General features: G+C 46.1%; 1 protein-coding gene across 1 annotated transcript in view; it reads left to right on the plus strand.

The window, feature by feature from the left end:
- Positions 1 to 13,762, plus strand: part of DNAH9 (dynein axonemal heavy chain 9) — a 207,577-nt gene that overhangs the window by 76,740 nt on the left and 117,075 nt on the right. The window contains exons 42-45 of the mRNA XM_068413544.1: positions 5,891 to 6,052; positions 6,879 to 7,075; positions 9,644 to 9,806; positions 12,758 to 12,881. Of these exons, the coding sequence (XP_068269645.1) occupies positions 5,891 to 6,052; positions 6,879 to 7,075; positions 9,644 to 9,806; positions 12,758 to 12,881 (646 nt within the window). The remainder of the gene's footprint in view (positions 1 to 5,890; positions 6,053 to 6,878; positions 7,076 to 9,643; positions 9,807 to 12,757; positions 12,882 to 13,762) is intronic.

Here is a 13,762-nt window from a genome sequence, read left to right on the forward strand (position 1 = left end):
GCTGGCCACAAACTGACACCAAATCCCAATGAAACCAGGACAGTTCCCAACAGGGAACATGCATCTCCAAGGAGGTAGGGACTGGCAGAAGGGCTGTGGGTGAAGAAGGGGAACCAAGGGAGAAGGAAGCCAGCATGGTTTCTCTCATGAACGCACAAACACATTCAGGTCACTGCTGACCTGGAAACCCACTAGAGTCTGGATTGAGGGATGTTCCTTCCTGATTTTGAAAAAGAATAACAAGGAGCCTCAAAATCTGTCATCATCTTCAAATCCCTGGACTCGTGTGCTGGTTTTGAACGGTTACAGAAGGCTCAGCAAGTACTGTAAAATCTAGCTGTAATAAACAGGCTTAAATTTGCTGTCACATCTCACTGGAAACGTTTAGGGTGAGGAGAGGCTGGAAACCACAGTCCAGGATGATGGGCAAGAAGGGGCTGGAGTAGGATTAGGCAAGATCTGCAGGAATGGCAGCCCTGGCTCCTGGTCCTTGGACTATATCACTTACTGATGTTACTGTGGCAGGGGCAAGGTCACCCTTCAGTCCTTTATAATCCTTTGGGCTCATCAGAAGGTGTTATCTCTTACTTTCCCTTTGCAGCGGGTCCCGTCTGTGGTTAGAGTTCGACACTACTTTGCCTTACATTTCTACGGCACCTTTTCATGCCTCTGGGTCCCACCGTGCACTGTAGAGTTAAATTGATTGGTATGCTCCAGGCAATTTACCCTTGATTAAATAAGACAGGTCTCTGCAGTGACAGAGTTCTGGATTATGCTTTTTAAAAATATATTCCCTGCTGGCTCACACCAGAGGAAGCCCTGTTGCTGTCTTTCTTTCCATCTGAAAGGGTTACCATGGTATTATGCTCTAAATTATATCTGTCATCTCTGTAAAATAATAATCATAGACTCAGCAGGGTTGTATTTTGCTTTTTATTCCCATTTCTAACAAGCTTTTCAAGCAGCATGTCGCATTAAGATCTGCAGCAGTTGAGGAAGAAAGACCTCTCTCTCTTCCTGACAGCAAGATGATAGCAGTGTCTCTGGCGTGCCTTGCTCCAGCTGAGCTTCGCCTCCACACGGGCTTTAGTGGCCGGCAGAGTTCATGCTCCTTTGCACAAGGAGGGATTTTCATATTTACTCATGGTTGAACTTGCTAAAGACCCCTGCAAACTTCAGGCTTGCAAATGCTTAACTGCACCTTGTGTGTTGCCTGCTGGTATGTGGCTGGGGAGAAGGGGCAGTGGTGGCTGCAAGACTGGTGCTGGGTCAACAGCACCTTAGTTTTGTTCCTTGGTCTGGCGCAGTTCACAGATTCATAGATTCACAGAATAATTAGGGTTGGAAGTGACCTCTGGAGATCATCCAGTCCAACCCCCTGCCAAAGCTGGGTCCCCTAGAGCACGTTGCACAGGGTTGCGTCCAGGCAGGTTTGAATATCTCCAGAGAAGGAGACTCCCCACCCTCCCTGGGCAGCCTGTTCCAGTGCTCTGGCACCCTCACAGTAAAGAAGTTTTTCCTCATTTTTAGATGGAACTTCCCAGGTTTCAGTTTGTGCCCATTGCCCCTTGTCCTGTCACTGGGCACCACTGAGAAGAGTCTGGCCCCATCCTCTTGACACCCGCCCCTAAGGTATCTGTAAGCATTGATAAGATCCCCCTCAGTCTTCTCTTCTCCAGGCTAAAAAGACCCAGCTCTCTCAGCCTCTCCTCCTAAGAGAGATGCTTCAGTCCTCTGATCATCTTTGTACCTCTCCATTGGACTCTCTCCAGTAGTTCCTTGTCTGTCTTGAACTGGGGGGCCCAGAACTGGACACAGTTACTCCAGGTGTGGCCTCACCAGGGCAGTGTAGAGGGGGAGGAGAACCTCCCTTGACCTGCTGGCCACACTCTTCCTAATGCACCCCAGGACACCACTGGCCTTCTTGGTGAGCTTGTTGTCCACCAGAACTCCCAGGTCCTTCTCCGCAGAGCTGCTATCTAGCAGGTCAACCCCCAGCCCTTACTGGTGCATGACTTAGCCATGGGCTTGGCTGGGATCTGGTTACCTGAGCCAGTCCGGTTTCAGAGTTTCCCCATCCTTCTCTCTTACCGTCTCTGCTATTTCTCTTCCTAACAGAGATCCAGATGCCAGCGGCTGGTTATGGGCTGCTCCATCACATGCAGCAGCCGCAGCACTGTGCGGTACCAATGGGGTGGCTGGAGCCCCTCGTCAATCCTCTCTGATGAGCGCATTTTAAAATTGATACAATACCTTTAAATAGGACTCTGGGTTCATGGCCCACACACTGTTGATAGTAATGCTGTGTTTGTCGCTGTTTTCATGTCACTGCTGTCCTCAAAGAGCTGAGGCTGCTCCAGGAGCCCCAAGAGTAACATCAGGAAGGAGGAGAGCAGGTTAGTCCAGCAGTGCAAGACAGATAGAAAGGGGTCACTATGCTGCACCAGTTGTTATTATTTTAAATGTTATTTAGACTACAAAGAAGAGAAAAAGTAATTTATTTTTCTTACCTTTTTATGCCTAGGGGACTTTCTGTTCTACCACCTGATCGCCCCGTCCGTGAGAGTGTGTTGCCTCTCTTCACATTCACTCATGCGCTCTCCCTCCCAGCCTGGCGTGCAGGGGAAGCTGTGCTGTACGACCTGACGCTTCCCTCCACTTGCTGGGTTGCCCATTGCAGCGTTAGCAGGCAGCCAGCCTGCTGGCAGGGCACCTTGCAGGATGCAAAGCTGAAGTAGTGGAGATAATTATCAACTTAGCAAGCCTGGTGTCACAGGCTTGTGACAATGTGGTTGTAATTCACATTACATTGCTTCAGACCTTGATTTCTGGACATGTGTTATAGTTTTGCAAGTTTTGCCAGAATGCCTTGAATGTTTCTGGTGCCCTTTTTTTTTTAAACCCAAACATTCAGCTTCCCTCTACATATAGGTTTTGTTGTGTTCTAGGTAGCAGTACGCAAAGTCTTTGACTTTCCGTGATTGTTCTATATGTGTGGAGGCCTCTTCTGTTTCTATTTTCTCTGTCTATGTGCAATATATTTCGATGTGGAGGTGAAGTACGCATTTGTTCCATGTATGTCCCTAAGAGCATGTTAGAATCACAGAATCGTTTTGGCTGAAAAGGACCTTTAAGATCATCGAGTCCAACCGTTAACCCAGCACTGCCAAGCCCACCACTAACCATGTCCCTCAGCACCACATCTCCACGGCTTTTAAATCCCTCCAGGGATGGTGACTCCACCAGTGCCCTGGGCAGCCTGTTCCAGTGCTTGACAACCCTTTCCGTGAAGAAATTGTCCCTGATATCCAATCTAAACCTCCCCTGGCTCACCCTGAGGCTGTTTCCTCTCTTCCTATCACTTGTTTCTTGGGAGAAGAGACCGACCCCCACCTCGCTACAACCTACTTTCAGGCCGTTGTAGAGAGCGATGTTAGGGTGCAAAGAGAAAGAAAAATTTAAATGTCTCTCTCCACTGGACTATCTGACCATTTGACTTTGAATATCTTCTTTGAAGAGCTACTCTTATTACCAAAAATCATTTAGCTGTGTGATGTAGGACTTACTGATACTGTGGGCAGTACCAGAGCTGTGCATCACAGTATAGAAAAATGAGTGATCCTTTTGTTTGTGAGTGGCTTCACATTGAATCTGGAGCACGTGAACTTAGAGATGAAGAAAATGGTATTGTGTGGAAGTTGGTCTTTCATGGAAGGCTTCTGAGGTTTCGGGGGGAACCAATGGTTGGGGGCGGGGGGGATACAACTCAAGAGAGCTGGCTGGAATGTGCGGCTGGATTTTGGAGACTATTCCTGGTCAGGGCATAGCGATAATGCAGCGTTTGAGGTAATGCTGTGGGCTAGGACTCCTTAATGGAGACACGGTGGGAATTGTCCTGCTCGGGGCCAGGGCTGCTAACTGCCCAGATGTGCTGATATTGTAAAGTGTGAGCTGACCAATACTTGTCACTGTTTGCAGAGCTCTGGTGGACAACAGAAATATCTCCTGGACTTCCCTCAGCACAGCTGTGGTGGGTGCAGAGCACATGAGGTCCTGCTGGGAGGAGACACACTCCCTGGTAGGCTGACGGGGTCATGGCTGCTCTTCACTCTCCTCCTTTTCATGGAGGAATGGGAAAAAAACAAGCAACTGGTCGAGGTCAGGTCCTGCCTTGTCAGAGCTCCGACAGGCCGTCTCCACTGGCATGTTGATGCGTGACGACAACAGGGCAGACAAGTCTTGCTGGGATGATTAGCACATTCCCTGTTTCTGTGCCAAATACCCATCATCTCCTGGGGTGATTGTTAAGCTGCTGAGGAGCCTGTCACTCAGAATTACCCAGTGATAAATCCTCATCTGATGAGTCTTGACCAGAGGGTGGTGGTTCCCCCACAGCCCTGCGGTCATGCCCTCGCACCCCGATGGGCACAGCTGCTCCTCTCAGCAAAGGTCTCTTCTGGCGTTTCACTATTTTATTGCCAATGTCATGATATTTTATGTTGTTGTCTAGAGAAGCCTCAGTATGGTAGAGAGGGCTTCCTAACCAGCTTCTGGCCTTCCTGGCGAGGAGGAAAAGCTGAAGGATTTGGCTGAAATACAACCTGAGGGCTCAACAGCCAGATGGATAAAACTTGCATTGATATGGCAAAGGGCAAGAGATTACCCGTTTTCTTTTTTTTTTTAACGTTGACACAACATCCATCACAGATGCAGTGACCTATGACCATGCGTCCTTCGTGCATCCCAGCCACAGACACTATGGAATCTCCTGGAAGCTCAACCTCGCACACAGAGCACCCCCATCGCTCTTTGGGGATGCAGCTGGTTGTGTTCATGGAAGAGCCTGGTAGCTCTGCTGAGAGGAGTGAGGAGGGTCGGGTTTGCAAAGTGAGAAAAGGGGAGATGTTCAGGTATTAAGTTAATAAACTGATTACAGATTTGTGAAGCATGGATTTTCTTCCCTCTGAGGTAGCCTTACATGTGCTTGCATCAAGAACACAGCTGTTGTGGCTTGGGGTGTTTTTAGAATGACTGAGTGATTTTTTTTTTTTTTTTTTTTTTTAAAATCAGTTTAGGACCTGATGGGTTTCACCTTTCTCTCTTTGAGTTGTCAGCTCTTCTCTCTATTTTTTTTCTGAAATAAATAAAGTAACAATTTGGCAGCAGTAATGACAAATGTGAAACCCAAACAATTTGAGCCATGGGCCAGTGAGCTGAAAGGCACCGCTTTACATTGCTTTTAATGCATTGTATATTTTATGTATAAATAATTAGATGTTAGGAATAAAAGCTGTCTATTTAATTCATGCCATTTCAAACCCTATGTGCTGTTAATAGGCTTAGTTATAGGCAACACCTCTTTGAAATATAATTCTTTTATGCATTTTAATAGAGTTCATGGTAAACATACTGTGATAAGCAGACAGCAACTAGTATTTCCTTCAAGCAGAATGCAGCTAATTAAAATTAATTGATTAAAAAAAAATCATTGCCACTAAAATTTCCAATCTATTTTTTCTTCTCGACAAAGCATCCATGGTGTGGTGTCGGGATGCAAAAAGCCGCACGTCTGGGCTGGTGCCTGACTGCATGCCCTTTGCTGCTGAGATCAGGACCACCAGCCCAGCCGGGCTGCGTTGGGGTTGCTGTTTGGGGTGTCAGAATGAGTATAATGAATATAAACTGCTTTGGGAGACTGAGGGTAAGAAAGGGTACATTCTCCAGGGGCTGTTGAGTAGGGGCTTATTCAGAAGTTCAGTTGCAGGTTGCTATAACAGCTCTGAATTTAGAGTGATTCAGCCCTATTCTAGTGTGATAGCCTGGATGCTGGAGGTGAGGTTAGTCCCTTAGGGTCAAGATGGGGTTTACTGACCGCCTCTGCTCTCCACAGGGCCTTCTGTTCTCTACCCCTGAATGTCTGAAGCAACCCCAAGACCTAGTGAAACTCTACCTGCATGAGTCAAACCGAGTGTACCGGGATAAAATGGTTGAAGAAAAGGATTATAGTACCTTTGATAAAATCCAGCTGGAGATGGTGAAGAAATTCTATGATGTAAGTGTTGAGGTTCATAACTCTGATAATAACGTACATGCTTGCAGGAAAAAAGTTCATTGGGAAAACAAAGTTTGACCCAAGGTCTGCGCATCTCTCATTTGCCTGGAAGGCAATGCTCTTGATGGGAGCCCAGGAGGAAAATCTCTGTCATCCATGTCCTGGGCTGTCAGTCTTGTGGTATGGGTAAATGATGCACTCCATAAAGGGCATTGGGCAGAGGAGACTGGGGCTCTGTGTGAATTAATTAAATTCCTTTATTCAAGTGCTTTGAGTCTTGTGAGGCAAAAGCAGCAGAAGGGTCACATCCCTGGTCTTGATGGGAGCAAGTGAAATGCAGGCACAAATCCCTAGTTCTTTCCCCTTGTCCAAAACATCTTTCAAATGAAAGCTCTAGCCCTGCTTTCAGTCAGGCCTGGCATCACCCCGCAGCGCTGCCATATGAATCACACGAGTATCCCTGAAGTGATAAGTAGTGCAGACAGCGCTTTTTCCTCCAGGTGTTATCATTGTCCATGCAACACCCTACTGCTCTGGCTGTTGCTGCGGGGCTTTTCTTGTGACCACGTTCTCTTAATGAGTTGAGTTTTTGTGATTTACAAAAAGTTGTCAGAGCAAAAGAAGTCAGTATTGGGGCTTTTTACTTTCCCCCTCTTTCCCTCTTGTCCCTTTTCTCCCTTTTCCAATATGCAGGTGCAACTATATGGGCATAAAAAGGAATTTGCTGGAGCACAAGACTTTACTTGGAAAGATGGCACAGAGCTGCAATGTTTTTTCCTGTACTTGTTATATACATATTTATAGATATTTTTTTTTCTTTTGACAGGACATCGAGGAAACTTTAGAGCAGACCAAGCGAATGAATGTTTATTGCCATTTTGCTAAAGGCATCGGTGAACCCAGCTATAGGCCAGTTCCAACCTGGGAGGAATTGAACCAGATCCTTGTGGAAGCCTTGGACAGCTACAATGAAGTCAATGCTGCCATGAGCCTGGTGCTGTTTGAGGATGCCATGTGCCATGTGTAAGGGGCTTTTCTGGCTATATGGTCTCATCATAGCATTTATCTGCCCAGATTGTTTCCATGGAGTTTCCTGGAGGATGTGGGTATCCATAATTATAGCTGATGGAGCTGGAGGTGTGCAGAAGCTTCATCTGCCTATGTAGTGTGTCCAGCACAAATACTGGTCTGCTTCTCTAGCTGGTGTTTGGAGGGCACTTCTGAAACCATGAGGATGCCTGGGGCTGTCGGATGGAGGTACTGCATGCTCGTGGTTATTTTAAAGTCTGGTTGCTGTTATGATATCTTTGGACCTTGGTACTCTGCACATGACACAAACATTTATTGTACATGACAATGTTCAAGTGCTTTATTGTCTTCACTTGTCAGCTAGCTACAGAACTGGTTACGCTGGGATTTCCCTACATGCTTTCACAACTGGTTTAGAGCCATGTTTACACAAGTTCTTAGTGGGATTTTCGAATGTATGTAAAGCGAGATTACGTGCATTCAGGCTACTAGTTTAAATGGATTGAGGCATTTAAACTGCTTTGATCCTTTGAAAATCCTGCTTGCATTTAGATGCCTGGAGGTCCAGATGGATTCCCTTTGGAAACTGGACATGTGGGACCATATGAAAATAGCAAGCCTCCAGCTGATAGTTATGAAGGTATTTACATGTCTATGGTTTAGATAGAGAGGCGTACCTCCAGCTTTCAAAGACGACTTAAATGCTTGTTGGGAATCCCAGCAGAGACAGACTCATTTCTGGGGGCTGAAATGCAGATCTGGCCTTAGATCACATCAGAAGATAGACCTGCCCTGTAAATCATAGTTTTAACTGATTTTGTATGAAAACATTGCATCAAGAGGTGCAGATTTGCGACTCTAAGCTAGAAGGAAGCCACTGTCCCGTTGCACGCCAGTGTGGGTGATTTCAGTTCTTGCTGGGCTTAGCAACCTAATGCAGTTACTCTCATGCAAATTAAAAAAAATATATATAAAGTGTTACTCCTTTTAACTAGCTGTTTAACCTTTTCTGTTCTGAGAGCTCAACAACCTGTTACTTTTGCAGTGTGGTGTGCTGGCTGTGCTGGGGCGCAGTTTCCCTTATAGTATGGGCATTTACTCCTTTGTATTAATGAGTCGTATGGAACCTGATGTCCATGGGTGTTTCTGCTTGTGTTGCTTGCAGAAAGGTGACAGTAATATTAATCTTGTGCTCCTATTGCGCTTTACGTAAATTAGGATTTATGAGAAAACCCGGCACTATCCCTCCAGTTAATATTGTGAATAATCAGCAAAGCGAGGTTTGAGTATTCAGCATGATTTTCACTGGAGCTGGGTGAAATTTCGTTCATTGCATTTGGAAATTGCATTTTGCTGAAATACACAACTTATTCCGTCTCAAACCGCTTATGAATGTCAGCTTGAATTAGCTGAAAATTTTCCACTGGGAAAACAAAGAAAAAAAAAAGAAAAAAAAAAAGGAAAAGCTAAGGACTTAATTTGTGTAAGGAAGTGGGAGATACCTGTCAATCACCTCCTAATCCAGGGCTCATTGTGCACATTCGAAAAGCACGTAGCCCTGGAGAAGCACATCAAGGGCAGGGACCACGCTGTCGTCTTCGGGGAGAGCTGGCCTAGAGCATTGAGAGCAGGAACACAAAGCTCTCCACACAAACTGGATTGCTTTTCTGGGTGTGATTTCACAACTGGTGGGAGCCTGCGCATAGAGCATGAGATACTTGAGTTGCAATAAAGCAGTACAGTATTTCTCGCAGTCTTATTTGAAAAATTAATTAGATATGTCTAGGAAAATACTCAGTTAAGGGATCTGAATAAAGGCAACACTGTGAAGAGGGGAATGATGCTTGCATTTAAGACACAGGACAGTGAGGTTTTCACAGGTAGGATCCTCTAAACCCCCCTTGCTTGTGGTTTTAACGCGTGGGGGTGTCAGCAATTGCTTACAGAGAATAAACTGGAGGCAGACACAGTTCACCACGCGACTCTCAGACGGTACGAGTGAACAAACCTGGAAAATGATAAGTAGTTCTTTCTCACTCTTAAGTAGTGGTGGTTTGGATAAATAAGAAACATGGACTTTTCCAGACAGGTTTTATGCTATTCTAGACATATATGAATATGCTTTAATGCACAGCAGGAGTCTTCACCTGAACATGAACCCCAAATGCTTTGTGAAGAGAAACCTTTACCAGGGAGGTCCATCAGAGCCTTGAACTTTGTTCTGTTTTTGCATATCGATGTAATGTGTTTTTCCCCTTGTGCTCCCTGCAAAGATGTCCAGGCTTTTGCCTTAAAATAGTTCTGTCCAGCAGGACTTGTCAGGTAGAAAAAAAAAATTGCACACAGTCTGAATTGCCAACAAACTATATTTTTCATCAGCTCTGTCCTTTGTGTAGGTCTCAGCAGAGATGGGGATTGATTGCTGACATATCTCTTAGATTGACATTTTTCATCCCATTCAGAATACAATTTCTTAGTGAATAAAATATGTATTGAAAAGCACCAGGCAGAGAAAAAGAAAAATACTCTTATTAATGAGAGATTTTATATGCTTCAATTTAGTTGCCGCATCAACCGTATCCTGGAGTCCCCCAGAGGAAACGCTCTCCTGGTTGGCGTGGGGGGAAGCGGCAAGCAGAGCTTGACCAGGCTGGCAGCCTTCATTAGCTCTCTGGAGGTCTTCCAGATCACTTTGAGGAAAGGGTACGGGATCCCTGACCTGAAGGTAGGTGACTTTTAAGGCTGAGGTAGAGGGGAAGAAAATAAAAAGCAGAACTTGTGCTGAAACCCTTGTCATGTTGCGTATTGAGTGACACCGTTGTGAAGACACTAAAAAGCTCCAGACGCGATATGGGACTGCAGAGAGGAGCAATGCTTTCATTAGGAACCTAATGAAGTTCAAAGGAACCTAATGAAATTCAACAAAGGCAAGTGTAGGGTCCTGCACCTGGGGAGGAATAATCCCATGCACCAGTAAGGGCTGGGGGTTGACGTGCTGGAAAGCAGCTCTGCAAAGAAGGACCTGGGAGTTCTGGTGGACAACAAGTTCTCCATGAGCCAACAATGTGCCCTTGGGGCCAGGAAGGCCAATGGTGTCCTGGGGTGCATGAGGAAGAGTGTGGCCAGCATGTCGAGGGGGGTTCTCCTCCCCCTCTACACTGCCCTGGTGAGGCCACACCTGGAGTAACTGTGTGCAGTTCTGGCCCCCCAGTTCAAGAAAGTCAAGGAACTACTGGAGAGAGTCCAGCGGAGGGGTACGGAGATGATCAGAGGACTGGAGCAACTCTCTCACGAGGAGAGGCTGAGGGAGCTGGGTCTTTTTAGCCTGGAGAAGAGCAGACTGAGGGGGATCTTATCAGCACTTACAGATACCTGAGGGGTGGGTGTCAAGGGGATGGGGCCAGACTCTTCTCAGTGGTGCCCAGTGACAGGACAAGGGGCAACGGGCACAAACTGAAACATGGGAAGTTCCATGTGAATATGAGGAAAAACTTCTTTCCTGTGAGGGTGCCAGAGCCCCGGCACAGGCTGCCCAGGGAGGGGGGAGAGTCTCCTTCTCTGGAGATATTCAAACCCGCCTGGACGCAACCCTGTGCAACGTGCTCTGGGTGACCCAGCTTTGGCAGGGGGTTGGACTGGATGATCTCCAGAGGTCACTTCCAACCCCAACCAGTCTGTCATTCTATGTGATTCTCAAAATACCTTGCTAAAGGATGTCCTCTGCCAGTCCTCTGAGCTGGCCAGGCCTGAGAGCATCCCAGCCCAAGGCTTAGTGTCAGCACTGGGCTGTGCTAGTGAACCCAGCGGTGTGGACATCCACTTCATACTTGTTCAAGAAACCGTAAAGGAACAGAAATGTTCTATTTGATTATTATTTCTAATTAAACCAAGATGTGGTAATTAGCTTGTCTGCGAAGTGCCTGTTGTGGAGTGATTTGAGGTGGAAAAGGAGCAGGAGAGAGTAGGAGGAGAGTTCCCAAATCGTGTCCAGTTCTTCCTCTGGTATTTTGTGTAAGGGAGGGACTGAGTGGATGGTGGATGGTTCGCTACAGACAACACGTGCCTGTGCTTTTATTTATGCACAGGCTAGTGAGCTTAGGAGATATAAATTAACATTTTAAAATATCACTGAAATGATTTAAAGGTATTTTGGCCGCTGGCAAAATGATTCTCATTAAAAATGTAAAAATCACAATCACAGTAACTTCACTCCGTTCTGCCTGGGAGACGTGACAGCTGATGAACCCAAGGTTCTTTCCCCATCAGTGGCATGACCTGATGACCTGTGGTTGTGTACAGGTTTGTTTTCATCATGTCACACAAGCCTGTCCCACCATCCGTTGGGTATTTTCAGCTCTCCTCTGTGTTTTTCAGCCCCACTCGTGGGATTTTCTAGCTCCTACCTGCCTATTTATTGAGGAAGCCTGTGCTCCCATCTATGAATATAGCTCGATACCAGCATTAATAAAGTTGTTTTCGAGTCATCTCTGCTTCTCTGTCTGTGGAGATGGAAGATAATTTGGTGTTCCCTTCACTCTGTATTAATTTTCAAAGGATTTATGAAATATGGAGTAGTTTTTTTTCTCAGATGTAGAAGAGCAAGATGGTGACAGATTACCCTGTCTGCTATTGGCCCCTCCCGCTGTTATAATTGATCTAATCCAAATTTCCAGTGATGAAAGTAACAAATGATTCTTTTGGAAGACGCGTGTGTGTTTGCTGAATTTTTAAGAGAGTTTCTGAAGCGTTGGCCAGTGCGTTCCTTCAGGGTCCCCTGCATGTACTGTATCCTGCTCAGAGGGGCGGGAAGGAAAGGATGGAGTTTGAGCTGGATGATGGTGTTTTTCCCAGCTCATGAAGAACTTGGATTTCAAAAAGTTGGTGTCCTTCAGCAGGAGGACACTGTCCCCTTTGAAATGAAACAGCTTTTCCGTGTGAATAGGCTCTTTGTCAGCATCACTACACCAAGTGGGAAACTGAAGGGTGAATCCCTTCTTGGACTCTGGAAAAGAGGGAAGAGATAAACAACTGAAAAAATCCATGTTTGCACAAGGTATCCTCCTCCCTTCCTCGCAAACAGAAAAAATGTCGCAGCACCTCAGCAAAAAAAAAAAAAATATTCACACATACTTGGGACACCAGAGAAAGCTACAGTATGGTGATACCAAGGACCAACATTTCCAGTCACTGCTGTCTCTCCCAGTCCTTGCTGTGCTTTAACCTTCCTGTGTATGTGACTTACTGTACCCACAGCCCAGGGCAGAGTGAGCCTTTATGAACTCCCCTTGCAGTCTCCACAACCAGGGATTGTGTTGATGTCTTCAGCCACGTCCAATGACCTCCAAGAGTTTCAGCCACAGCTATTTCCCTTTGTCTAGCAGTGCTGGCCAGGGCTTTCTTCTCATTTTTGTGTTATACAGACCTGGGCATAATGTCAAGTCTTACTTGGTAATGTCTTTCAATGATGATAGCAATAGACTACCCCATAGAACCTGGAAGGCTCAGCCGTGAAGATGGAGAGTGTCCAAAGTGCAGTTTCATGCTAATTAATTGCAACTGCTCTGTTCTCAGTTAACGGGAAGATTCTGAAATACCCTGCTTGTAGGTGTGGTACCTAGCCCGTCCTTTGCAAAATATAGGTGCAACCCCTAAGTACACTTGCTTTTCAACCTCCAGGCAGATCTGGCAAACCAGTACCTGAAAGCTGGCGTGAAGAACGTAGGCACTGTGTTCCTGATGACTGATGCGCAGGTGGTGGATGAGCAGTTCTTGGTGCTGGTGAATGACTTCTTAGCATCAGGTATGTCTCTTGTTGCTTTGATTTCTCCTCTCCCCCTTTTCAATGTAGTTTTACTCGTGGTAGCATCTGTAGTTCTAGAATACACAGAAGGGCAATATATGAAGTAAGCTAGAAGATACGTGGGTGAAGCTCTAGAGTAAAAGCAGTGCTAAGGTCTCCTTGGTGAGGATGCACTCCATCATCTGGTAGACTTTTTTTCTTTCTCTAATGTCTTGTACCCAGTTTTTCCATACTTCATGGGTATACTGCATATGGTTGTTAAGTGATGTTGCAGCTGAGGACAGAGCCAAAGGAACGCATTGACAGATGAGGAGTTGGACCTATGGTTCCCATGCATCCACACTCTAGTTGCCTAATAAAATAAGGTTGTTCCTGGCTAGAATATTTGACTGGAATATCTGCGAGTTGGTGGATGATGCAAAACCACCAGATGACCGTGTCTGTGTGCGTCAACTAGCTGCTTTTTCCATTCCAGTCCTTTTCCTCTTTGTTTTTCCAGATGCATTTAATTTTTTGAGTTGTTGCTTGCCGAAACAATAGCAGATTAGTCAGTCTACATGCCAGTGCTCTGTTTCCCTGGAGAACATGGCACAAATATGTGTGGATGAGCACCCCCTGCACTGGGTGCACTGCAGCTACAGTGCACATGGGAGTGTGCAGCTGTGTCACTGTGACCGCACTGGGTAACCCAGAGTAGGTATATTCCCCAGACTCCCTGGTAAATCACTGCTACTAACTGCGTGCCACTTGTTGCCTTATTTATGAGTCGGGAGTGGGAAGATACCAGCTGGTTCAGGTGACCTCCATGGATGGTGAGGGGTGGAGAGTTGACAGCACAGTGGAGCGATAGTTTGTGAGTAACTCCCGAGCTGACATATGTG

Source organism: Nyctibius grandis, chromosome 15 (assembly GCF_013368605.1).
Source record: "Nyctibius grandis isolate bNycGra1 chromosome 15, bNycGra1.pri, whole genome shotgun sequence".
NCBI lineage: Eukaryota > Metazoa > Chordata > Aves > Nyctibiiformes > Nyctibiidae > Nyctibius > Nyctibius grandis.